The following is a 24,870-nucleotide window of genomic DNA, read 5'->3' as shown; positions in this document are numbered from 1 at the left end:
ACCGCTCTTGAGCCTGGAGGAGGTGATGTTTGAATATTAACCAGCTCTCTTGAACATTCCTTCCTTCTAGGGCCCTATCCCATGGGATTCCTCCAAGTAGGTCCCTGAAGAGGCCAAAGTTTGCTCTCCTAAACTCCAGGATTGCGATCCTACTTAGTGCCCTGCTGCCTCCTCGCAGGATCCTGAACTCCATTTCATGGTCACTGCAGCCAAGGCTGCCCCCGACCTTCACATCTCCAACCAGTCCTTCTTTGTTTGTTAGTACCAGGTCCAGCAGCACACCTCTCCTTGTTAGCTCCTCCACCACCTGTGTCAAGAAGTTGTCACCAGTGCTCTGCAGGAACCTCCAGGACTGTTTGTGCCTAGCTGTGTTGTCTCTCCAGCAGATATCAGGGTGGTTGAAGTCCCCCATGAGAACCAGGGCCTGGGATCATGAGGCTACTTCCAGCTGTCTGTAGAAGGCCTCATCGACTTCCTCTTCCTGATCGGGTGGCCTGTAGTAAACACCCACAACAGTATCACCCATGCTAGCCTGCCCTTTAATCCTTACCCATAAGCTCTCGACTCGCTCTTCATCCACCCCTAGGCACAGCTCGATACATTCCAGGTGCTCTCTCACATAAAGAGCAACTCCACCACCTCGCTTTCCTGTCTCGTCTCTTTAACAGCTTCTCTGGAAGTGGTGAGTTTGGCCCTGAACATCCTCATTAAAAGCTGCTTTAGCCCCACCAGGCTGTCCAAAGAAGATCAATGGTTCTCACTTTTCCATGCAAGTCTCTTCTTTCCTGCTCCCCTCCCCATACACACGTTCTCACCTCAAGGCTCTGAGGCTTTTACTGGGGCTGCTAGGCTGAGGTTTGGCTTTGATGCCCTTTGAGCCCCTTCCCAGAGGGCCCAGAAGAGGTATTAGAAGCAAAGCACCTCCCTGGGGGTGGCCACGCTCATCAGGCTGAGAGGTGAGAGCACTGGGTGATGACTATTCCCTGTGCCTCAGGGAGGAGAACTCCCCTAGACCCCAACTCCTGGCTGGGTGCACATCACCTGTGGGGTGGCAGCCTGAGGAGGTCCCAGCTCTGGTCTGTAGGTGCAAAGGGTTTCTGTCCAGGAGGTGTCAATAGAAATAGTGCATTTGCTAATCATCCATCAGACACTCTGGAGGCACCTCCCTCCTTGAACTTCTATTGCTGCTCCATCACTTGGTTCAAGCAGCAAGGTATCTAGCTCCTTTCATGTCTCTGAGCCTTAGCCCAGCATGAAGAATCTTGTTATAGACATTTGAAAGAAAAACTTTCTAAGGATTTTGTCCTGCTGCAGTGCCTGTCCCTTGCAACCTGTGTTCATCAAGGGGGTGAGAAGACACATGCCCAAAGCCTTTATTCTGCAGAGTGGATGCCTAGAGAGAGGAGGCTTGAGTTGCTGAATGAATGCTGGCAAAGGGGAAGGAACAGGGCTGAAGGTGGAAACCCAGCTGTCTTATGGGGGCAGGAAACCTGGCAAGAAACGGCAAGAGCAGCTCTAGGAACTGGAATGACAGGCAGAGCCCAACAGCAGCCTGTCCATAGTGACTTCCTGCCTTAGCTCATCTGGCACAGAGCAGTACCCTGGCGTGCCGAAGAGACTTCCAGGAAGAGGCATCTGGTAAGCACGCTTAAGCCTTGTGTGTGTGTGTGTCCCAAGCATCTGGGCTCCACGTGGCAGTTGTGCAGAGGCATTTCCACCCCTTCCCCCAGCACCGACTGCTGTGAGGCTGAAGGTCCCCCTGCCTCCAGCCAGGCTCTCCAGCGTGGCTCTCATGCTTCCCCTGCTTTGTTTACAGATGCTCCAGATGCGCAGAGCTTGGCAGGAGCCCCTATGACATGGGAACACAAATATCTCCGGCTGCTGCCTTGCACACGCAAAGCGGTGACTCACAGGTGAAGTCACCCCAGCTTTGTTGAGGAGGACGGAGTGGGCTGAGGTCTCTGGGATCCAAGGTAACTCCTGGAGGTGGTGGTGTGCCAAAGGCAGGATCCTGCACCCTTTTGTCCTTCAGATGGCAATGAGGAGTGGTGCTGAGGTGCTGGAGAAATATATTCTCTGCAACCAGCTGCAGCTCTGAGAGGTCCCGTTGCTGTTCCTCTGTGGATAACCTGTTTGAATGCAGACCATATCCCTGTCCTCTGTGGGAAGGTTGCTTGAAGTGATCAGCCTTCCCTGTGGAGGTCTGGGGAATCCTGCCCTATGTCCTCTGCTATGTCTATAGAGGTCCTTGCATGAGATGTATGTGGATGGCAGCCCTATGCCATGCTGGTGACGCAGCCCTCCTGCTTGATGGAGATATGAAGTCATCTTGGATGGGTCTGCGCAGGAGAGGAGTTCCCATGGTGACAGACAGCGATTCACCCTGACGGGGCAGGGTGGATGTTTTGTCCTTTTTATTCTTTTCTTCTGGAGTCGGGCACCCAGCCAAAGAGCTGAAGGAGCAATGGCACAGCCTCTTGGGGGAGAGCGTTGAGGACAAGTCTGGTCTCGTTAACTGCACAAATCCCTCTGGAGAACAATTCCCCATGCCCAGGCTGCAGCCCCATCAGCAGTGGTGCTGCCTCCTGCTCCCTTCTCCTCCAGCAGCCTCTGGTCCTCGAGGCATGGGGCTGCCTGGTTTTCTCTCCCCCACATCAGCCAGGCACCACCTAGCACTGGCCAAACTTTTATCATCCTTCCCACGGACTGTGGCTGCAGCGTGAAATGCCTGCTGCGGTATCCCACAGCAGCTGGGATTGTTGTTGCAGCTCCTCTCTCCCTGTGCTGTTAACTAGCATAACGCTGGTACGGGAAGGCGCGATGGCATCCTACCTGCAAAGGAGCTTCTGTGTGCCCTTCGCAGAACCCAAGACTTGGCCTAGCAAAGGCTTAGACATTTCTCCTTTCCAAAACGCTCTTTACTGAAGGCTGTAGTGTGGCCTCAGCTCTCCAGACGTACGTCCCCCTTCCATGTCCCCGCCTGTGCTGGGAAGGGGCCTCTCTTGCCCCTGCCACCCCTGGTACAAGCTGTGCTGTCCCCTCCCTGGCTGAGCACGTGCCAGCCGCTGCCTGCTGGGCTGCAGTGCTGCAGCGCACGTCTCCTGCCGGTGCTTGAATCGCAAGGAAATGTGTGCTTGGTTTTCTGTACGGGTTGGTCGGGTGTCCGTTGCGCAAGGATCAGCCAAGCCCTATGAAGAGTGGGATGGGGGCTCTTCATAAGAGTTGCCAAAAATTTATATGCAGCCGCAGGTAGTTTTTTTTTTTTTTTTTGGGGGGGGGGGCGCTGTGATGCAGGTTGTGAAACGCTTTAATAGAGGCAGGGAGGAAGCGTCGAGCAATTACCCTGTCCTCATAGCGATGAGATCTGCATCCCAGACTCAAAGTGGGGAAGTCAGAGCAGGATCTCTAGACAGTTAGAGCAGGGAAGGGAGCAAAGGCCAGCCTTTCCCAGAGACCCTGCCTCGGAGCAGGGAGGCCTGGAGGGTGCACACGTGGGGGAAGGTGATGAGTGTCCCCAGCGAGTGGTGTTGCAGCAACAAGGGATTGGGGTTGCAGTCCGGCTGCCCAGGGGTGCCGGCACAGCGCGCCATCGCTGCCCTGCCTTCGGGCCTCATCAGGCACGGCGCTGGGGTAGGGGCCTCCGAGCGCTGACTCCTTGGAGTTACAGCTGTGCCTCGTGGCAACTCTCCTTCCCTGGGATTACATCTGCCCTGGGCCACCACAACTGGAGTGGCATTGACTGTTGTCATCTGGAGCACGGGGAGGGGGAACAAATGCTCCGAGTCCCATAAAGCGGCACTAAACCTCAGCAAGGAGCTGGTTCTTGCTGCACAGCTGGCAGCATCCCGGGAACAACTCCAGCTTCCCAGGCTTGCTCGCTGCCCTCTTGCCACTCATCCTCCCTGCCTGGCGAGCGGTTGCTGAGCGCCGCTCCGTCAGCACGTGCTCCCCTCGCCTGCTGTCCTCCCCTGCCGCGCTGCTTTGCGCTCCAGCTGCTCAGCGGGGGATTCGCCTCTCCCCTCCCAGGGCCCGCGGGGGCTCCTGCGGCTGCGTTAGCCCGCGGCCGGCCCGCGTACCGTGCAGAGAGCCAGGGAGCCCTTCTCCCCCTCGCCTGGGCAGGGCATAACTTGGAGACGGGCGGCAGAGCAGCTGCTGCGGGTCCTGCCTGCAGGGCAGCACGCAGGGGAGGCGGCTGCGCCCTGCGCGCCGGCTGCTGCCAGCTCCGGGGACGCGGCCGGGCTGGGGAGAGAAGGGCTGGAGCCGAAGTCGTGCTGGCTTTGCAGCCCTTGCCCCCCCTCTAGCAGGGTGTCGGGGGGTGCGGAGGCGCTGGTGCTGGGGGGGGGCTGTGGGCGCTGCACGCTCCCCTGATGGCAGGCACCCTGCCTGGTCCTGCCTGCAATGCCCTCCTTGCCGGATGATGCTCGAGGTGCCCGGAGACGTTGGCGTTTCAGGTAACACGATCTGTCTTCCTGCGTCCCCCCGCGCTGCGGGGAGGCACCGCTCACCCGGCCTTGCCCCGAGCTGCTCTCCCCGGTGCCCCCGCAGCCCCCCGCGCTGCCTGCGGGCTGTCCTGGGAATGCCGCCTTCCACTCTGCATCCCGCTGCCAGGCCAGGGCGCAGTGCTGGCGGCAATGCTGGGGGCTAACAGGGACCCTCCGGGCCGGGGCACCCCCGGGCTGCGTGCGGCCGTGCGCCGGGGCTCTGCACCGCCTGACGGCGCGCGGCGATAGGGAGCCGGGGCGGGCACCGCCTGGCTGAGCCGCCCGGCGTGTCCGGTCATGCTCCGCGCGGCGCGGCCATGGCCCATGCAAGCCCCGAGCGAGCGCGTGCCGGCGTCTCTCCGTCACCTCCGCTTTCATTCGCGTCTTCCTTCCCGCGGGTATCCCGGGGAAAACCGCTCCCTCTGCTCTCCCCGGCCCTGCTGGTGCTCTGTGGCGGGTTCCCCCCGCTCCCCGTCTTGCACAGAATCGCCCAGAGCCCAGCGGTCCCGGAGTGCCCCGGGTGGGTGCCAGGCACTCGGCACCCAGGGGCTGCCTGCAACCCCCCTTTGCCCGAGAGCCAGGGCCGGGCCAGGAGCTCTTTAATCCGAGCCGAACTGAAGTGCCCCGAGGCTGCAAATTTGGCTTTTCCTTGGAAGAGGCAGGCGTTTCCCTTCCCGAGCCGTAAGCGCTGCCTTCATGGTTTGTGCCGTGCCAGCCGAGCTGGCTCTAGGGCAAGCAAAGGCCCGGGGGCCGCGAGCACGGGGTGGGGGAGGCAGCGCCAGCCTGCACGGAGCTTCGCTGCGCCTGCTCCCTGCGTCCCCACCGGCCGAGGCATCCCCCCCCCCCCCCCGGGGACGTCGGCTTGTTGTGCAGCCCCATGCTGTTGACAAGCCGGATTCCTGCGGGATGAGCCAGGCCATGTGGGTGGTCGCCGCTGCCGCCGCTGCGTGCGTGCGGGGTTGCTGCTGCGCCCGGCCTGGCCCGCCGCCCACCCCCCCCCCCCCCCGGCCAGGTGCACGGCACGGGGCGCTTTGGCCCCTGGCAGCGGCGCAGCCGTCACCCCCGTCACGGTCCTCCGGCCTCTCGGGGAGTCCCGGGGCCACCGTGCTCCGCAGAGCCGCCCGGGGGGCTGCGCTGGGCCCCCACGCTCCTCCGCGCCGCCCTGTACCGGCTCCCGGGGGGCTGGTGGAGGCGACCCGTCGGCCAGGGCACCTCGAGCCCCGGGCCCTGCGGAGGGCTCTCCGGCACGGGCCGGCTCCCGCCTCTGTCCTCCCTTCCCGGGCTCTGTGGCCGCGTGCTGTTGTGGAGCACCGCCAGCACTCGCAGGACTGCGGAGGCGGAGCGGTGCCGGCTTCCCCCTCCCTCGCCGCGGAGCCCCCCGGCTCTGCCCGCCGTGCGGTCAGCCTGACCGGGGCTGCGGCATCACCCTTGGCTTCCCGAGCCCCGGCCGCGGTCCAGCGCAGCTCCGGGAGGGGCTGCCGTGCGGCCGTGCTGGCGGCGTCGGGGCTGCGGGCTCCAGACACAACAGTTTGCAGGCAGGGGAAAAAATTCCCCCGTGCGGCAGCCCAGCGGGAGAGCCGGGACACGTGTTGCCCCCCACTGGTCTCCCTCGCTCTTCCTCCGCATTCGAGCGCGGCCACGACCCCAGCAGCATCCTCCCTCACTCCCGCCATCCCCAGAGCCCCCGGCGAAGAGGGCAGCTCTCCCGGCTCTGGGGTGCGGCGGGATGTCGCTGGCGGTGCGCGGGGGCCGCGCCGGGAGAGGGGGCTGGAGGAGGGCAGCGGCTGCCCCTTCCCCTCGCCACCCGTCCCGGCAGCCCGCGGAGCTGCCCTTGCAGCCTCCTTCCCCAAAAAGCAGCCGGGGCCGTGCTGGCACTTGGGTGGTCTCCCCCCTTCGCCCCAAGCGGGCTGGTGGTGGCTGCGGGGCCCGTGGGAGGGTGGGTGGTTTGGGTGCCGGTGCCGCGCGGCGGGGGAGCCGGCGGCGGTGGCTGGTGCTGGGAGACATTCCTGGAGCGTGTCCCGACCGGCCCCCACGGCAGGCGAGGTTCCCGCTCTGGCCCGGCCAGCTGCTCCTCCCCACGCTTCCCTGCCTCGCTAACCGCAGCGCCGGCTCCCCCCTGCTCCCCTCCCGGGGACCCCCTCGCCTGCCTGCCCCCTGCTCCCAAACTCCCGCGGAGGCAGAGCCCCTCGTTGGCCGGCTGTGCCTCGGGGCTGCCGCTCATCCAGCCCGGCATGCCCGGATTTGGCTGGTGTTAGCTGAGGACTGACCAGCTCGTGACTGCACGGAGGTTGCTGCCCCTTCTGCTTTTTCTTCTGGGGGCAGCAAGTCCCTTCCCAGCCCGGGAGCTCCCCAAGGCGCCAGCCCAGCCGCGCACCCGCGTTTGCCCCGCCGCGCCACGGGGTTGCCTCCTCGCGCAGGGCTCCCCGGCAGCGCCCGCGGCCACGGCCGGGCGGCGTGAGTCACCGTCTGCTCCGCTGCGCAGGCATCAGCGCAGCTGCCGGGGGCACCGCCGGCTGCCGTCCCCGGCCTCCCCTGCCGCCGCGGTGCCATCCAGGAGCAGAGCCCAGGTGCATCTGCCCGCCAGGCCCTCCCGTCCGCAGCGAGCATCCAGCACTCAGCTCCCTCCCCACCTGAGGGCTGGGGGCTCCCGAATTTAATAGTGCCGGAGATGGGGACGGCTTCCCCCAGCACCCCCTTCCTGCGCCCACCGCCCCAGCCGGTGCTGGGGCAGCGCCCGTGCTGGGTCGGGGCTGACGGCAGCAGCCGCTGCGCTTGGCGCACGTGGGCAGAGGGCTGCCGGACCCGGGGCCGCAAGCCCCACGGCTCACGCTGCCGCGAGCGGGTGCCCGGGCCACGGTTCAGCTCTGCCGAGTGACTCGTTTCCTGCCCTCCTGGTTCGGAGCTCGTACCCTCACCTTGAGCCGCAGGAAGCAAGGTCCTCGTTCCGCATCAAGCCGGCGATGGGGACATCCAGGCGGCGAGCGCAGGGCTCGGGCGCACGCGGGAAACGCATGCGGTGGCCGCTCGCCTTTGCTTCCCTGGGCGGACCAGGGGCTGGTTTCAGCGGGGGGGAGCTGCCGGGCCTTGGAGCCGTGGCACGCTGGGGCCGGGAGCTGGCATGCCTGGGGCTGGCGCGACCGTCCCGTGGGGTGCAGAGCCGGCGCAGGGCGCTGCCGGGCTGGATGCTGCCGGGGCGAGACAGGAAACACAGGGCACACGGGGCCCAGGAGATGCTCCGAGGATTACGGGCTCGCGGCGGGCCGGGGCGGAGGTGGCTGCAGGGCAGCTCAGGCCGTGCACGTGTGCCACGGCGGGCACGCGGCCGGCTGGCGAGCGGGGCTGGCCGGGGCGAGGGGCTGCGTTCAGCCCCAGCAGCGTCGAGGAAGAGTCAAAGCGCTCCGCTCCGGGGCACGCCGGGACAGCACATGGGGAATCCCAGGGCTGGGCTGCCTTGGGGGGGGGGGGGTTGCACACCAGGGACCTGGATGCAAACCTGTGAGACTTGGGATGGGGCCGCTGGCTGTTCAGGAGGTTCCCGGAGTGGACAGAGGGAGGGGACCGTGCCCCAGGCTTTGGCTGCGGGTCGCAGGGAGGGAGGCAGGGAGCGGGAAGAGGGATGAGGCTTTGGCACCGGAGCGTGGGGCCGGCGGGGTGGACGGGGCGCAGATCCCTCGAGTTGCTCTCCCGCGGGGCCCGGGGAGGGCGGAGGGGAGGGGGGGCCCTCGGCGCTGACGCAGGCCCTCGCCAGCCGGGGCCCGGCGTGCCGCGGCGCGGGGCGGCCGCGTGACTCACTCGCACCTGGTGCGCTCGCCGTGCCGAGGCGGCGCCGTCCCCGCGCCCGGGGCCACGGATTCCTCCCTCGCGCTGGTATGCGGGGGCACCCCGCGCCTCGCGGGCAGCCGGGAAACGCCGCGGGGGGCCTCCTGCCGCCACCGCCGCCGGCACAGGCGCTCCGATTTGGGGGGACCCGGCACCCCCGCCTGCCCCCCTCCAGTTCCCGCGGGGTGCCCCGGCGCCTTCACCTGCGGAGCCCGCTCTGCCGCACCACCGGCTCTGCCCCCGTTAGCGAGGGGAGATCCGAGCCGCCCGCGGCCCGGCTGCTCCGCCAGCTCCGGGCCCTGGGCCGGGCGCCGAGCCCTTGGCAGCCCCCTCCGCTCCTTGTTTAACGAAGCCCCTTGTCTAATTGGGACAGGCCGCCCTGCCTTCATTAAGCGAGCTCAGGAGGGAGGAGGGCTTGGGGACTGGTCCTGACCTGGGGACACCGCATCTAGGGCCGGACCTGCGGAGCCGGGCAGGGAGAAATGCACGGCCACGGTGAACTTCAGAGCGCGCAGGCCAGGTTTGGGGGCCGGGGCTGGGGCCTAACGAAGGGAGGGCTAGCGAAGAGAAGGGGATGCACTGCTCGCTGCGCCTTTAAGAAGAGCGGGGGCACAGCCGCTCCTCCCCTGCTTGGGAACAGTGTGTGCCTGGGAAAGTTGCCTGCAGCCAGCCCCGGAGCATCTTTGCTCGGCGGCAGGTGGCCCTGCCCCGGGCGCCCGGCTCTGAGGTGGCCCCGGGCCCCTGGGCTCGCTCCCCTCGCTGCCTGCGGGAAGATGCCCCCGGACCTGCCCGCTGCCCCGCCGGGAGTCGCAGGGGAGCCCCTGGGCCGGTGGCCCCGCGCGGCCCTGCGAGGGTGCAGGTACGCGGGGTGCGGGGCCAGGCGGGTGCCTGCAGGGAGCAGGGTGCAGGCTGCCGGCACAGGGCAAGCGCTGGGGGCCTGCGAGCCTGGCTCGGCCCCGGGGCGGCAGGCACTGACGGAGGGGAGCGGGGAGCGGCAGGGTGCCGTAGGGCGCCCCGGAGCTAGAGGCCTGCTGAGAGGCAGGGCTGCACCCTGGGGAGAGGAGGAGCAGGAGCCCACGTGTGCATGCTCCGGGCACAGCCCCGCTGGCTGCGGCAAGGTTGGGGGTGCCCCCCCGGGGCGCCATGGGGTCCCCGGTCCCCCCACAGGCATTGGGAGCTGGGGCCAGCCGCGCCAGGCCGTGCTGGAGCGGAGTCGCCTCCGTTTAGTCTCCTCGTGAGCTGGAGTCACGGCGCAGGCGGTTTTCCCGCGCGTTCCTCCATCTTCGGGGCAGGCCACAGCCGCCGGGCTGCTCCACACCTCGCCTTTCCCGGCACAAGCAGTGCCCTGTGTTGCCCGAGGTCCCGGGGAACACTTCCACGTGGGTTTGATGGACGTGTGTGGCCGGCTCCTGGTCCCAGAGCCGTTCACTATGTTCCTGGGAACATCCAGGACAGAGATGTCAAAGGGGAAACTGCCTTGAGACTAACCAGGGCCTTTTCAGCTCTGCCCTGAGGTTTCGGTCATCACGAGCCCCACGGAAAGCCTTCCCCACGGGCCCGATTCCCTCTCGGGATGGCTGCGGGGCATCGTGCCGGGCTGCTGGACCAGGCTCAGGGGGCGCAGAGCCCTCCAGCCCGGGTCCTGGGCGCAGCCCATGGCGGCAGCGGCTGCTCCCGGCGCTCCTTCCCCGCGACGGGGTGTTGTGGCAGGGGGCCTGCAGCCCCCGCGTGGCTCCGCGCGCCCAGGCCTGGGCTTGGAGCCTGGCGGCCACGGAGCCACAACGGTGCCGGAGGCCCACGCGGGAGCGGGGCACAGCGCGGGGCCGGTCGGGCGCCCGCAGTGACTGCTGCGCCCCGGAGGCGCGGGGTGCGCGGGGCAGGACCTGCGCGACGGCGGGGCAGCAGTGCCAGGGGTGGCGTTTTGGGGCCGGGGGGGGGGGGGGGAGGACAACGAGACCATCTTTCCTCCCCGAATCCGCGCGTGCCCCCGCCCTCCCTCTCGGCTCCCCCCCCCCCCGGCGGCGGCGGCGGCGGCGGCAGCGCGCTCCGGGCCGCCCCGCTTAAAGGGGGCGGGAGCGGCGGGGGCCGCTGCGCGCCGGCACCGCCTGCGCCCGGCTCCGCTCGGCGCGGACCAGCTCGGCTCGGCTCGGCGCGGCTCTGCACGGCCCGAGCGCCCCCCGCCGCGCCCCGTCGGAGCAGGCAGGTGAGTCCGAGCGCCGCCGGGGCTCCCGGGCGCGGCAGCCCCCCGGGCGCGGCTCCCGCGGCCCGGCCCGGCCCGGGGGGGCTGTCACGGGGACCCGCCGCGGGGCTGCGGGGCGCTGGGGACGGGGCTGGGGCGCTGCGGGTTGCACGGGCGTGGGGACGGGCACGGGGACACCAGTACGCTGTGGGTTGCGTGGGGATGGGGCCAGGGATGGGGCACTGCGTGGGGATGGGGACGGTGCTGAGGCACTGCGTGGGGATGGGGACGGTGCTGAGGCGCTGCGTGGGGATGGGGACGGTGCTGAGGCACTGCGGGTTGCATGGGGATGGGACAGGGATGGTGCTGGGCCACTACGGGTCGTGCTGGAATGGGGATGAGGATGGGGCTGGGACACCGTGGGTTGCTTTGGGATAGGGACGGTACTGGGACACTGTGGACTGCCTTGGGACAGGGACAGGGCTGGGGCTGGGGCGCTGTGGGTTGCGTTGGGGCTGGGTTTGGGCTGGGGAAGAGAGGAGGCGGCAGAGGAGGAAGGGAGGGAGCCCTGCAGGGCTGCTGCAAGGGTTTCCCACGCTGGCCCGGTGGGGGAGCTGGGGTTGGCTGCTGGCCGCGCAGTTCAGGTGTCTTTAGACACTCGGTTTCCCTTCCGCGCTGGGGTAGCTGCTTGTCTCTCCTGTCCCGGTTTCGCTTTGGTTACGTTCTGCTTGGGCAGAGACCGCACGTGCTTGTCACGCTTGTGCCAGCCCGGCCCTGGTGGCCGAGGTGCGGGTGAGGAGCCGGCACCGGGGCCCGGGTGCCCCTGCAGCCCCGCTGCGTGCAGGGCCGGTGGCGCGCGGGAAGGAGCAGGGTGTGGGTGCTCACCAGCAGCTCGCTCCTGCCCCGGCTCCCCGCCACCCCGCCGCCTCCGTGGGGACGCGTCCCCCTTCGCGGGGACTGGGCCCTGCGCGGGGGCCCCACGTGTGCTGCCCGTCCTGGGGCGGCACCTAGCCCCCGTGAGTAGGGGACGCCCGCGGCGGCCGGGGCAGGAGCCAGCAGCGAGCGCGGGCAGGGCGGCCGGGCGGCTGGAGCAGGGAGGCAGGAAGGAGTGCGGTGGGAGGAGGGGACTGGGAAGGGCTGGGATGCGAGGCAGAGCCGCGCACACCCCAGGGCCCGGTGCTCCGCTGGGCCGCACGGTGCTGGGCCCCGGCTCCTCCGAGCCCGGTGGGCAGCGAGCGGGGCCGCGGGCCAGGCCCAGCCAGGCTTAACGGGAAGGAGGCAGGGAGCCGGCTGGAGCGGGGCCAGGCGGCGGCACGCGCGGCGTGCGCCCGCCACCGTGCCCTCCTCGCGCCGCTGCAGGCTGCGCCACCGGCTCGGGGTGCACGTGGTGGCTTTTATGACTTCCACCCTAAATGCACTCGTGTGCCCCCGCCATCGCCTCCCCAAAGCCCCACGGCTCGTCCCAGGGGGGATGGAGAGCCCTCCCACTGCGTGGCTGTGAGAGGCACCCCGGCACGGCGCGGCGTTGCCCACCCCGGGCTGGGAGCCCCCCAGGGTCCCCGTGCTGTCCCTGCCGCCCCCTGCTCTCAGTGTCTCTCCCCGCTGTCCCGCAGGCCCCCACGATGAGCGGCCGGCTCCTGCTCCTCGCTGTGCTCCACACGCTCCTGGGGTCCCCAGCCGTCGCGGTGCAGAAGAGGAGCCAAGGTGGGTGCCGAGCCCCAGCGCCCGTGGCGCAGCTCGGCCGGGCCGAGCGGGGCCTGGCTGGCCCCCCTCTGGCGCCGTGTGTCGCGGGGACCCGCAGAGGGGACGTGGGGAGCATCGGCCGCCTGGTTTGCTGTCCCACGGACAGGCCTGTGGTGTCCCCTCTGCGGGCTCAGGCCATGGCACTATGGAGACCTGGCTGTAGGCGTCACGAGTTTGCCCTCTCCACTGTTCTCAGACCAGCGGGGTGGATCCCCCTTTCGGACACTCACCTGCCCTTTCTCTCAGTCCGGGGGGTTTCGCTTCCCGGTGTGACACCCCGAACCCTTGGGCGGGGGCACGGGGAGCCCTGCTAGAGGGGGGCACCCGCCTTCGTGTGCAGTGGGAGCGCGAGAAGCAGGGACAGAGCCCTGCAGCGAGGTGCCCTGGGGCACCCCAGGGTGCTTTTTGGGAAGGCTGTAGTAGGTGCCAGGGCCTGATCCGGCTAACATCCAGCCAAGGGACTGAGGCGCTCCGGGGTGGCGGTGGGGAGCAGTGCTCGGGGTGCCGCCGGCGGCCGCGGGGCAGGAGCCCTGAGCACCATCGCCGCCCCGCAGAGGTCTGCGTCAACGTGTACGCGGCCGACATCGCTTTCCTGGTGGACGGCTCGTCCAGCATCGGCAGGAACAACTTCCGCATCGTCCGCGCCTTCATGGAGGACCTGGTGCGGCCGTTCGTGCACGTGGTGGGCGAGAAGGCGGTGCGGTTCGCCGCGGCGCAGTACAGCGACGAGCCGCGGTGAGCCCTGCGGAGGGGACGGGGTGGGACGGGACGGGACGGGGCGCTGCGCGTGCCCGCCGGTGGTGACAGGGTGCCGTGCGGGCCCCAGGGTGGAGTTCGCCTTCTCCCAGCACGCCAACGGCACGGGCGTCAGGAAGGCCATCCAGCAGCTCAGCTACAAGGGCGGCAACACGCGCACCGGCGCCGGCCTCCGCTACGTCGCCGACAACTTCTTCGGCCCCGCGCGGCAGCTCCGGCCCGGGGTGCCCAAGGTAGGCGTGGGGGGGCAGGTGCCGGCGGTGGGGCGGGCGCCGCGCGGGCTCTCACGGCTCTCGCCCGGCCCCGCAGATCTGTATCCTCATCACGGACGGCAAGTCGCAGGACGACGCCGAGCAGCCGGCAGCGCGGCTCAAGAGCCAGGGCGTCAAGGTCTTCGCCGTGGGTGAGCGACGGCTCCGCGGGCCGGGCACCCGGGGCTGCGGCGGGGGTCTGCATCCCTGCCCTCACTCGCCGCCCGTCCCCGGCAGGCATCAAGAACGCCGACCGCGGGGAGCTGCTGCGCGTGGCCTCGGCGCCCACCGACGCCTTCTTCTTCTACGTCAACGACTTCAAGATCCTCGGCTCCCTGGTGCCGCTGATGGCGCGCCGCGTGTGCGCCGTCACCGGAGGCACCCTGCGCCCGGCGGGTAAGGGCGCCACCGCGCTGCCTTCGCCCCGCTGCTGCTGTCCAGGCGAGCTTGTCTGGGTGTCCCCCCACCCCGAGCCTGACGGCCCCGCTCATCCCTCACAGGCGAGCCGTGGCACGCCGGCCCCACCGACCTGGAGTTCGTGGAGCGCGGCCCCGACCTGCTGCGCATCCGCTGGACGGCGGCCAGCGGCCCCGTCACCGGCTACACGGTGCAGCACGTGCCGCTCACGGGCCTGGGGCAGCCGCTCACGGCCGAGCGGCAGGAGGTGAGCGCGCCCCGGGGGCGGCTTGGGGCCCGCGGGGGTGTCCCCCTCTTCCCCCCCCCACCCCCGCCGTTGGCATGGGGTGGCCGTGGGGTGACACGGCCCCTGCCCAGGTGAGCCTGGGCCCCCGGGAGACGAGCGCCGTGCTGCGGGGGCTGCGGACGGGCACGGAGTACCTGGTCACCGTCATCGCCCAGTACGCCAACAGCATCGGCGAGTCGGCGTCGGGCCGCGCGCGCACCCGTGAGTAGCCCCGCGGCAGCCGGGACGGGGAGGCGGGCGGGCACCAGGGCACACCGCATGCCCGGGCGCTCGGAGCGGGAGGCGCCGAGCTCTTCCCCGACGCTCCCGCCGTGCCTCCCTAGAGAGCGGCGCCGGCGTGCAGGACTTGCGCGTGGTGGAGACGGGGCCCACCTCCCTCCGCCTGGCCTGGCAGCCCGGCCCTGACCCCCCCCAGGGCTACCTGCTCAGCTACGTGGCGCAAGGTGAGGGCCGAGCCGCCCCGGGAGGCGCCGCATCCAGCCCGGCTGCGGGGTGGGCCGGGAGGGCTGCGGGAGCGCTCGGCGCGGGTTTGCATGTGCGTGCATGCCCAGGGGTGTGCTGCCGAGACGCGCCTGCGCCGACTGTACTGCGCGTGTGTGTGTGTGTGTGTGTGCGCGCACACCCAGCGGCTCAGGGTGTGCGCCTGGGTGTGCGTGTGCGCTGACACGGCTCAGGTGTGCGTACGGACACCCGGAGGGTTTGCCGCGCGTCTGGGAGCGCCCTCGCCCCAAGGCTCGGGGTGTGTGTTTGGGCGCTCGCGCGCGCGCTACGCTGAAGGGCTGGGTGCGTGGGGGTGCGTGCGGGCACGCTTGTGCGTAGCCCTGCCCGAGGGCTCGGCGTGCGTGCGTGCGTGTGCATGCGCCTGCGTGTCCCCCCGGCGGGCTGCTGCGTGCAGGGGGGGCCGGGCGCAGACCCCCTTCCCGGCTGCGCCCCCGGGCCAGCGCTGGGGCTGCGCGGCCGCACCTGGCGGGCGCTCCCTGGCTCGGGGCGCCGCGGGTGCCCGTGCCCTGGCGGGCGTCCCGGCCTCTCCCCGCGCTCCCCACCCGCCGGCACCGCCTGCCATTCCCGCGGCCACCCCTTCCCTGCCGAGCCCGGCGCGGCGGCACGTGCCCTGCGCCCGCTCGGACCCCTCTGCGGCCCCGGCAGGAGCGGCGCAGGCGGAGGAGAAGAGCCTGGGCGCCGGCGCGCTGTCAGCCACCCTCAGCAACCTGCGGCCCGACACCGAGTACGTGGTGACGCTGCATCCCCGCTACGCCCAGCAGCCCGCGGCCCCCGCCACCCTCACCGCCCGGACACGTAAGCACCGTGCGCCCGGGGACGCGAGCGGGTCTCCTGGCTCCGGCTGCGGCGCGGGGACACCCCTCTGTGGCCGTGCCCCGTTTCTGCGCGGGGGGCACCTGCGCGGCCCCAGCGCTGGGGTGGCGAGCGTGGCCATGCCGACCGCGGTGGGTCCACGGCGCGAGGCGATGCTTTCAGCCCCGAAAGGGTCTCCAGCGGTGGATGGGGCTCGGGGCACGCGCTCAGCGTGCAGCTCTCGGGGGGTGTTTCCACAAGCGCTTTCTCCAAACAGCGTGAGGATAGTGCCAAGGAATGTAGGTGGTTTGGGCTGTTTTTTAATCAGATACCCGGCTCTTGAGGAAGAAAGTGCGGTTTCCGCAATGGAGGAGCGTTTGTAGGGCAGTTAAAAACATTGCTGGGAAGCGCGTGCTGGGAAGGACTGGGAATGAGGCCTCGGGGAAACACCTCTGAAAGCCTGAAACACTGGCAAACCAATTTCTTCAGCTTCCCCGACCAGCCTAAACCCGTATTCAGCATTTAAAGTATTGAAAGAAAGGTGTTGCGGTTCCAGCAAAGCACCTTTGCTCGGAGCTGGGCGCTCTGAAGGAAACGCTTTTGGTTTTATTTGGTGGGCTCAGCGCGCTGCTCGGCACCCGCAAACGGTGGGGGCACGCGGCGCTTCCTGGCTCCCCGGGTTGTGCGTTTTTCCAAGGAGAGGCGCTTCCCGGTGCCTCCAGCCTCGCCGCCCGGGCTGGGAGGGGGTCGCGAGCCGAAGGGGCGCGCGGGGCCCGTTCGCAGGTGCCGCCGGCTGGCGCGGTGCCACGGCTGCGTCTCGCCCGCAGAGCGCCTGGAGGGCGTGCAGCGCCTGGCCGCGCACAACGCCTCCGCGTACAGCATGCTGCTGGCCTGGACGCCCGTCGGCGGCGCCACCGGCTACCGCCTCGCCTGGGCTGCCCTGACAGGTAGGTCCCAGCCCGGCGTCCCCGGCGTCCCCGCCGGCCCGCGACCCCCTGCTGAGGGGCTGCCGCGTGGGCTCTCGCAGACCAGAAGGTGCACAAGGTTGAGCTGGACGCCGGCCGGACGTCCCACGCACTGGGGGGGCTGCAGCCCAGCACCGATTACCTGGTGACGGTGACCCCGCTCTACGGGCGGCTGGAGGGGCCCGCAGCCTCAGTGAGGCACAGGACAGGTAGGTGCCCGGGCCACGGCGGCCAGGACCATGGGCGAGGGGCTTTGCCGTGGGATGAGGGCAGAGAGCGCCCGCGTTGGCCTGGCACCGTGGCGGTCCCCATTGCACTGCCGCGTGCGTGGGGCCGGGGGATGCGGCGTGGTGCTGCGGGGCCGCCCTGCCCACAGTCCGTGTGGTCCCTTTGGCAGAGGCGGGCGTGGAGCAGATCCTGAGGACCAACATCCTGGGCCCCACGTCCATCCAGGTGCTCTGGACGGCCATCCGCGAGGCCCGCGGCTACCGCCTGGAGTGGAAGAGAGCCACAGGTGGGCTCGGGATGTCTGGGGTGGTCCTTGAGGTGGCCCCGGGGTCTGTCCGAGGTGGGTGGCCGGGAGCCAGGAGTGACGGTCCCTCTCTTCAGGACCCGAGCCGCCCAGGACCGTGTCCCTCCCCAGCAGCGTCAGCACCTACCAGCTGACGGGGCTGCAGCCGGGCACCGAGTACCGCATCACCCTCTACACGCTCTACGACGGCGGCGAGGTGGCCACCCCCGTCACCACCTTCCAGACGGGTGAGTGACCACCACGTGTGCTAAGGCGGTCCCCCAACCTGTGAGTCGCGCACCGCGTCCAGGGACCGCGAGACCCACCGCGGCCCCCGCGCCACGCCGTGCTCGCAGGTGCGGAGCCGCCCCTGGGCACCGTCTCCGACCTGCGGCTCATCGAGGATGGCGGCCGGAGGGTCCGTCTGGGCTGGACCGGCGTCCCGGGCGCCACCGAGTACAAAGTGACAGTGCGCAACACGCAGGGTGAGTGTGCGGGCGCGGGGCCGGGGCCGGTGCGGCGCGGCCGCTGCTGAGCCCCCGGCACGCTGCCTTGCTCCCGGCAGACGGCACGGAGAGGACGAGGCGGGTGCCCGGCACCCAGACCCTGCTGGAGCTGGGCGACCTGCGGGAAGGCATCGCCTACCTGGTGCGCGTCTCGGCCCTGGCGGGCGGCCGGGAGGGCAGCGCCGCCACCCTCAGCGTCCGCCTCCGTAAGTCCGCGGCGGCGCTCGGCTGTCGGCACCCCCCTGGGGGCGGGCAGCCCCCAGGTCCCCACCGGCCTCTGCCCAGGGGCCGCCTGGGGCCCGGTGGTGACACCCCGGCACCACAGGGTCCCCGGGCAGCGTCTCCGAGCTGCAGGTGACGGAGGCCGGTCCCGGCCGGCTGCGGGTCACCTGGAGAGGGTCGCTGGGCGCCGAAGGCTACCGGCTGACGTGGCGAGGCGGCGACGGTGAGTGTGGCGGGGCGAGCGGGGCGCCGCGGCGGGGCCGCCCGAGCCCTTCCCAGCCCCGTGCCTCTCTCCTAGGTCCGGAGCAATCCCGCCTGCTGCCCGCCGACCCCACCACCTTCACCATCGAGGGCCTGCGCCCCGGCACCCTCTACGTCGTCGGCGTCTCCACCGTGGCCGATGGCCGGGAGGGCACCCCCGTCACCGCCACGGGCCGCACAGGTGAGGCCTCCCCTGGGTGCCGGGTGCCGGCTGGCTGGCGGCGCCGGCCGGCCCCGGTGACGCCTGCCCCTCCGCGTGCCGCAGCGCCCGAGCAGGTGGGGACGGTCTCGCGGCTGGAGGTGCTGTCGTCCGGGAGCGACGTGGCCCGCGTCACCTGGGTCGGCGTGCCGGGAGCCACCGCCTACCGCGTGGTGTGGAGCCGGCGTGACGGTACGGTGCCGGGGTGGGGGGCTGGGGCCGGGGGGGGGGGCGACGGGGGGCGGCGGGGCTCACGCCATGCTCCCTGGCAGGGGGCTCCGAGAGCAGCCAGCTGGTTCCCGGCGACACCGACTCCTTCGACATCCCCGGCCTGCAGGGAGGCGTCTCCTACACCGTGAAGGTCGCGGCCCTCGTGGGCAACCGGGAGGGCAAGCCCGTCTCCATCGTCGTCACCACGCGTGGGTGCCGCGGCGCGGGCGGCGGGTCCCCCTCCATCCCCACCCCGGGGTGGCCTCACCTGCCCCTAACGCCTGTGCCTGTCCCCGGCAGCAGAGGCAGCCCCGGTGCCCCCCGTGAGCGACTTCCAGGTGACGGAGGCCTCGGAGAGCAGCCTGCGCCTGTCCTGGGCGCCGGCGGCCAGCGGCTCTGGGTACCGCCTGGCCTGGCGCCTGGCGGAGGGTGAGTGTGGCCGGCCGGCGCCGTGTGCCCCTGCGCCCGCCCCGGCCGCCCCCTCACCCCGGCTCTCCCCCCGGCAGGCGGCCCCCAGCGCAGCCAGCAGCTCCCGGCCTCCGCCCGCTCCTACGACCTGGCGGGGCTGGAGCCGGGCCGGCGCTACCACGTCAGCATCACCCGCCTGGCGGGCGGCCGGGAGAGCGAGCCCGTCGCCATCGCCGCCGCCACTGGTAAGGGGCCGCGCCCGGGCGTCCCCAACCGCCTCGCCCTCCGCCTCGGGGTGGCGGGAGGGGGTGACGCGCCGCGGGGCCCGGCTGTCCCCGTGGGGCCGGCGTCTCCGGCCGGGGGGGCGGCGGGGAAGAGCGGGACGGGGGCAGCCCCACGGGACGCCCTCGCCCTGCTCCTCCGCAGCCCCCTCGGGCCGCGTCGCCGGCCTGCGTGTGACGGAGGTGCGGAGAGACTCGGTGACGCTCGCCTGGACGCCCGTCCCCGGCGCCTCCGGATACGTCCTCTCCTGGAGGCTCCCCGGAGGTAAACGCGGGTGCCGGGAGCGGCACCGGGGGGCCCCCGCACTGCCCTCGCCGTGCCCCTGACTCTCTTCTCGGCGGCAGATGGAGGCGAGGTGCGACGGACGCTGCCCGGCGCCGCCAGCTCCCAGCAGGTGCCCGGGCTGCGCCTGGGCCAGCGCTACACCTTCACCATCCGCCCGCTTTTCGGGAACGTGCCGGGTGCCGAGACCTCCGTCAGCGAGCGCACAGGTAGTGCGGGGCCGCAGCGGGCAGCGCTCCGGCCTCGGCCTCTCCCGCCTCCCCTCGCCTCGGCCAGGGAGGCCCGTGGGGCCCCGGGGCCGGCCGAGTGCCGGTGCGGGGGGCTCGCCCCCGCGGCGCCTCACCCCCCTTCCGCGGCGCAGTCTGCAGGGACGCCCGCGGCGACGTCGTCTTCCTGGTGCACGGCACGCGGGACAGCGCGTACAGCGCCGACGCCGTGCGCGCCCTGCTCGCCAACACCGTGTCCGCCCTGGGCCGCCTGGGCCCCGACGGCACCCAGGTAGGCGGTTCCCGCGCCGCGGTGACGAGGGGGGCCGCTGGGCGGGTGGTGATGCCCACCGGCCTCCCTCCGCCGCCGCCGTTGCCGCAGGTGGGCCTGGCCGTGTACAGCTACCGCAGCCTGCCCTGGATCCTGCTGAACCGCTCCAGCGACCTGGGCACCGTGCTGGAGCAGATCCGCGCCCTGCGCTACGAGGAGCCCAGCGGCAACGCCATCGGTGAGGGCCCCGCGCGGGAGCCGGGGGCGCCGCCGGGCCGGGCGCCCCCCTGACCGCTCCCTCTTTTTTTATTTAACTCGTCAGGGGCCGCCATCAGCTTCGCCGGGAGGTACCTGCTGAGCCCCGGCGCGGGGCGCCGGCCCGGCGTGCCGGGGGTGCTGGTGGTGCTGGCGGACGGCCCCTCCGGGGACGACGCCATCGCCGCGGCCAGGGACGTCAAGGCGGCGGGTGAGGAGGGCACACGCAGGGAAGGCGGCTCGGTCCGGCCGGCCGCCCCCTTCGGGACCGCTCCGGCTCGGGTGCCCCCCACCCCCCCCGCCCTGCACGCTGGGTGCTGAGGGTGCTCTCGGCGCAGGGATCCGGGTGCTGGCGGTGGGCATGGAGGGGGCGGACCAGGAGCAGCTGCGGCGCGTCGTCACCGGCGAGGACCCGCGCTACGTCCTCCGCGCCGGCAGCGCCCTGGCGGAGCTGGAGGGAGAGCTCACCGACGACCTCTGCACCATCATCTCCACGGGCAGGGTAAGGGCCGGGGCGCCGCGGCGCCGGGCGAGGGGAGCAGCCCCACGGCGGGGGGGTTTGCTCATGCGGCCTCCCCTTATCTCCGCAGCCGGAGCCGGAGCCCTGCGCCGTGCAGTGCCCCAGGGTGAGTAGCGCCATGCCGCGGGGCTGGCCGGAGGGAGCGGCGTGGCGGGGAGGTGGGGACGGGGGCTGGCGGAGGTCCCGGTGCTCCGGGACGCAGCCTCCTAACCGATTGCTCCATCCCTTTGCAGGGCGAGAAGGGGGACCCCGGCCAGGTGGTGAGTGTTTTGGTGTCCCCCCCACCCCAGCTGGCGGCTCTGGGGGACCTGTGTCCCCCCTAAACCCCACTGATGCCAACCCAGGGTGGTTGCTAACTGCTGTCTCTGTCTCTGTAGGGACCACAAGGACGTGTGGGGCCACCAGGTCCTCCTGGAGAGCCGGTAATGTCCTGCGTGGGGGGACATGGGGGAAGGTGGGGAGATGAGCGCTGTGGGGTGTCCCCTAGGGCCCCGTGTCCCGCTGGTGGGTGGGGGCTGGGGCAGGGGCCCATCCAGCCCTCGGCCTGCCCTTGCTGCTGGGGTGGAGGGGGGCGTCCCTGGGTCACCTCCTGCCACCAAGCCTGTCCTCCCCTCTGTCTGCCCCAGGGCCGCCATGGGCTGCCTGGCCCTCCGGGACCTGCAGGGCCACCGGGCACCTCGGGAGAGATCGTCGAGCGGCCAAGCAAGGGGGACAGGGTGAGTGCCTGCGACCCACGGTCACCCGGGGGGGTCCTTTGGCACGGGGACCCACCCCTCCATCCTGCACGTCTCCCAGCCCAGGATGGGGGGGTTATCTGGGGGAGCCCCGCGTCTGATGCTGGGGGCTCCACCGTGACGCTCCTCTCTCCCCAGGGATTCCCAGGAGCTGACGGGGTGCCAGGAAGCCCTGGGCGTCCCGGGAACCCCGGACCCCCCGGCCAGCCGGTGAGTGCGGGTGTCCCCCCAGGTTTGCTGGCCTTGCTCACCACACAGCACCGATCCAGCCCCACGTGGCCCCCGTCGACGGGCCCTTTCCTTCGCCAGCCTCCCCTGCCTGCTCCCTCAGCTGGTCTCTGCCCGTTCCTTCCCTGCACCCGGGGCTCTCCGTAGCCAACAGGGTCACGGCTGCCCCCAAACCGCAGCCCCCAGGCCCAGTGTGCTGGGCAGGCGGGGTTTGTCCCCCCGTGCTGGGCTGGAGCCCCCCGTCCTGTCCCGTCCCCGCTCCCCATGCTGGCACGGACAGGCACTCACCCCTTGGGCTGTGCTTTGCAGGGCCATCAGGGCGTCCCTGGCCCCCGAGGGGATCCTGTAAGTATGACCCCATCCCTCCCCGGCCCCGCTCCCTCCCCGTCACCCCTCCGCTCACTCTCGCCTTTCGTTTCGCAGGGGCCGCGGGGGCCGACGGGGCTTTCTGGCCCGAAGGGGGAGAAGGGCGAGCCGGTAGGTGATGGGCCGGGGGCTGCCACGGGGTGCTCCTTGGCCCCGTGCGCCTCCTGGCACTCAGCATCTGCCCTGGGGTCTCCCCGGGGCCTCCCCACCTCCCGGCTCGGCCCCTGGCCTCGCAGTGACACAGGGGCCACCACCCTGCCCCGGGCACCCAGCGGGGCGCATGGGGACACTGACTTTTTCCTCTTGTCTAGGGAGATCCCAGAGTGATCGTGGATGGAGGGATGGGACGGAAAGGGGAGCCGGGCACGCCGGTATGTACGGGGGTGGCAATGCCAAGGCGGGTGCCGGACCCTCTGCCAGCATTCCCCGGCCCCTGCCGCGTCCTGAGCTAACGGAACATCTCTCATCCCCCAGGGCAGCCCTGGCCTCCCCGGCAGCCCCGGCCCCCGGGGACCATTTGGAAATCCAGGCCCTCCCGGGCCAGTTGGGCCTGTGGGGCCACCCGGCTCCCCAGGAGAGTTTGTGAAGGTACGTCCTGCCAGTGTTGCACGGGGACAGCGAGGGGATGCATGGATGGATGGATGGACAGACAGACGGCAGCTCAGCACCTGCTCCCCGTGCCATGCTCCTGGTCCTGTGTGGCTCCTTTCTCACCGTGCCCGCAGCTCTGGGCTGTCCCTTGCACGTGCCACCAGCTGAATCTGCCCGCGCACATATATACACGTGTGGAGCTGTTCCCAGCTCTGGGCAGTGTGCAGCTGCCCTGATACCACTGACGATGGGCTCGGTCCTGCGTGATCCCCCCCCCCCCATTAGAGCAGGGGATAGAGGGGCACAGGGAGAGCCCAGACTGGCCCTTACCCACATTTTTCACTCTTGCAGGGGGAGAAGGGTGACCGTGGAGAGAGGGTAAGTGGCTCCGTGTTGCCCTGGCTCCTCTGCCCTGCTGGGGAGGTACAGATACGGTGGGGCACCCTGCAACACGCATGTCCCGTGGATGCCCGAGGACACCGCAGCCCCCCCAGGGTGCTGGGAAGGGCTGAGCCGTGGCGTTGTCCCGCCGGCGGGCAGCTTGCAGCACCCTCGCGGAGGGCCGGGCAGGGCGGTGGAGCTGACCCCTGTCTCTCTAGGGCCCCCCTGGACTGGTCGACGGGGCAGCGCCGCAAGGGGAGCCCGGCACCCCGGTGAGTCCTGCCCTGGGGCCAGCGGGGAGGGGATGGGGGGAGTGGGACCGCGGGCAGCCGTGTGTCTCCGGGGACTGAGCTGTGCCCCTCACCGAGCCTCTCTCCTGCAGGGCCTGCCTGGAGACCCCGGGCCCCGGGGCCCTGCTGGCCCCCCCGGACCAAAAGGAGACAAGGTAAGAGGGTGACGGGGATGGTTCGGGCACTGTCCTCGTCCCCCTGCCTCACCAGGCTCAGTCCTGTCCCCCTGAGGGATCGGTGCCCTGCGCTGGGCTTGGCCCTGCCCAGCTCTCCGTCGGAGCCACGCGTCCCCCCCCCATCACAAGCACAGCTCTCTGCTTTCTGTCTCCCCAGGGTGACGGCGAGGAAGGTTTCCCAGGGCCACCCGGCCGCCCAGGGGACCCAGGGGATCGGGTGAGTTCCCCGAGATGAGGTAAGGCCGGCTGGGACCGGGACGCTCGGTGAGGGGACCGTGGGATCGCTCCCGCTCCGGCCAGCCTGAGCATTTGCCTGCTTGGCCAGACCCCAAAATGCGCCGACGGCAGGGTGGCGACAGAAGTGACATCTTTGCCCTCCTTTCTAGGGCCCTCGGGGACCGCCGGGGGAGCAGGGGAGGAAGGTGAGTACCAGGAGCAGCCGAGGCGATGCTCTGATCAACGGGGCGGGTGCCATGGGGCCTCCCGTCTTCCCTCTGCCGCTGCGGCACGGCCGGACGGCACAGCCTGGTCCCGCAGCCCCCTGTGGAGAGGAAGGGGGTCTGGGTGCTGCGCTGGGACCCACGGCAGCCGGCTGGACCATCTCCCACGGCGCGTGGGTCCTGCCGGCCTTTAACCTGTCCTTCCTCTCACGCCAGGGAGACCGCGGGGCGCCGGGTGAGCTGGGAGAGACGGGCAAGAAGGTGAGGCATCGCCAGAGGGGACTGTGCCCCTCGGACAGCGTCTGCAGGTCCCCGCAGGCCTGGAGGGGGCCGGGGAGCGGGGGTGGGAGCCGGGGGTGCAGGCACTGCTCCCCTCCTTTCCGTGCTGCGGAGGGATCCCTGAAACGCTCCTGTGCTTCGCTCCGCAGGGAGACCGCGGCGTGCCGGGCCCTGAAGGAGAGAAGGTAGGTGGCCGGGATGCGGGGGCACCTGCCCTCCCTCGCCATCTCTAGGACCAGCCGTCCCTGGCATGGGGCGAGGTGACGCCTCTGACGCCTTCCTCTTCCTCTCCTCTGCCAGGGCGAAGCAGGGTCCCCCGGGCGCCCGGGGCTGTCGGGCAGAGAGGTGAGTCTGGCCATCGGCGATGCCAACTCCGGTGTCCTGCGACCTGCCAGCACCTTGGAGAGGGGCCGGTGCCTGGGGGCCGCGGTGTCCTCGGTGAGGGTCCCCCATGTGGGACCAGCCACCGCCGGCTCTCTGAGGGGTGTCTCTTCTCTCCATGACAGGGAGCCCCGGGACCGGCCGGCCCACGAGGGGAGAAGGTGAGGAAGAAGAGGGGTGTCTGGCTGGGCTGCTGGGGAAGGGGTTGGTGCTGACACCCATCTCTCCCACAGGGCAATCCGGGAACACCCGGCGAACCCGGCAAGCCGGTAAGTGACGCCTGCCTGGGCGGGGGGTCCACCTGCACCCCCCAACCCCTGGGCAATGGGGGCAGAGCTGGGGGGTAGGTGCCTCCCCGGAGGCCATGGGGGACATGTCCCCTGGGCAGGGAGCTGCGCGCAGCACTGTGTTCCCTCTGCTTCCCCCCAGGCCTCCAGCGGAGCCGGTGTCAAAGGAGAGAAGGTAACCGCAGCCGTGCCGTGCCGTGCCCACCGGGTGCTGCCCCTTGCCAGCACCTCCGTGGGCACGGGGGAGCCCCTGGACGCTGCGACCCCAGGAAGGGACGCTGCACGGGGCAGCTCCCGGACAGGCTGGGGGTGCCGAAGGGATGGTCGGCACTGCGCAGCCATCCCCTGTCCCGCCATGGATGGAGAAGGAGGGGAGTGCTGGTGGGGGGGATTG

At 70.6% G+C, this 24,870-nt stretch overlaps 1 protein-coding gene across 1 annotated transcript in view; it reads left to right on the top strand.

Moving 5' to 3' along the window:
• Positions 1 to 8,350: 8,350 nt before the first annotated feature.
• COL7A1 (collagen type VII alpha 1 chain) overlaps positions 8,351 to 24,870 on the top strand; it is a 36,284-nt gene continuing 19,764 nt past the window's right edge. The window contains 52 exon segments of the mRNA XM_067303637.1: positions 8,351 to 8,634; positions 8,636 to 8,692; positions 8,694 to 8,724; positions 8,726 to 8,769; positions 9,066 to 9,147; positions 12,093 to 12,183; positions 12,777 to 12,957; positions 13,049 to 13,211; positions 13,288 to 13,381; positions 13,467 to 13,625; positions 13,730 to 13,893; positions 14,004 to 14,133; positions 14,256 to 14,375; positions 15,079 to 15,228; positions 16,053 to 16,172; positions 16,253 to 16,399; positions 16,588 to 16,704; positions 16,800 to 16,949; positions 17,058 to 17,186; positions 17,267 to 17,413; positions 17,533 to 17,652; positions 17,728 to 17,871; positions 17,956 to 18,081; positions 18,162 to 18,308; positions 18,400 to 18,528; positions 18,606 to 18,752; positions 18,934 to 19,053; positions 19,134 to 19,280; positions 19,433 to 19,569; positions 19,660 to 19,786; positions 19,871 to 20,014; positions 20,142 to 20,305; positions 20,394 to 20,429; positions 20,557 to 20,583; positions 20,701 to 20,745; positions 20,950 to 21,039; positions 21,196 to 21,267; positions 21,595 to 21,630; positions 21,709 to 21,762; positions 21,963 to 22,022; positions 22,126 to 22,239; positions 22,594 to 22,620; positions 22,842 to 22,895; positions 23,006 to 23,068; positions 23,247 to 23,306; positions 23,476 to 23,511; positions 23,746 to 23,790; positions 23,958 to 23,993; positions 24,109 to 24,153; positions 24,315 to 24,350; positions 24,423 to 24,462; positions 24,632 to 24,651. Coding sequence (XP_067159738.1) covers positions 8,351 to 8,634; positions 8,636 to 8,692; positions 8,694 to 8,724; positions 8,726 to 8,769; positions 9,066 to 9,147; positions 12,093 to 12,183; positions 12,777 to 12,957; positions 13,049 to 13,211; positions 13,288 to 13,381; positions 13,467 to 13,625; positions 13,730 to 13,893; positions 14,004 to 14,133; positions 14,256 to 14,375; positions 15,079 to 15,228; positions 16,053 to 16,172; positions 16,253 to 16,399; positions 16,588 to 16,704; positions 16,800 to 16,949; positions 17,058 to 17,186; positions 17,267 to 17,413; positions 17,533 to 17,652; positions 17,728 to 17,871; positions 17,956 to 18,081; positions 18,162 to 18,308; positions 18,400 to 18,528; positions 18,606 to 18,752; positions 18,934 to 19,053; positions 19,134 to 19,280; positions 19,433 to 19,569; positions 19,660 to 19,786; positions 19,871 to 20,014; positions 20,142 to 20,305; positions 20,394 to 20,429; positions 20,557 to 20,583; positions 20,701 to 20,745; positions 20,950 to 21,039; positions 21,196 to 21,267; positions 21,595 to 21,630; positions 21,709 to 21,762; positions 21,963 to 22,022; positions 22,126 to 22,239; positions 22,594 to 22,620; positions 22,842 to 22,895; positions 23,006 to 23,068; positions 23,247 to 23,306; positions 23,476 to 23,511; positions 23,746 to 23,790; positions 23,958 to 23,993; positions 24,109 to 24,153; positions 24,315 to 24,350; positions 24,423 to 24,462; positions 24,632 to 24,651 — 5,208 coding nt within the window.

This window comes from Apteryx mantelli, chromosome 12 (assembly GCF_036417845.1).
Source record: "Apteryx mantelli isolate bAptMan1 chromosome 12, bAptMan1.hap1, whole genome shotgun sequence".
NCBI classification, from domain to species: domain Eukaryota; kingdom Metazoa; phylum Chordata; class Aves; order Apterygiformes; family Apterygidae; genus Apteryx; species Apteryx mantelli.
This window is presented reverse-complemented; position numbering and strand designations above follow the sequence as displayed.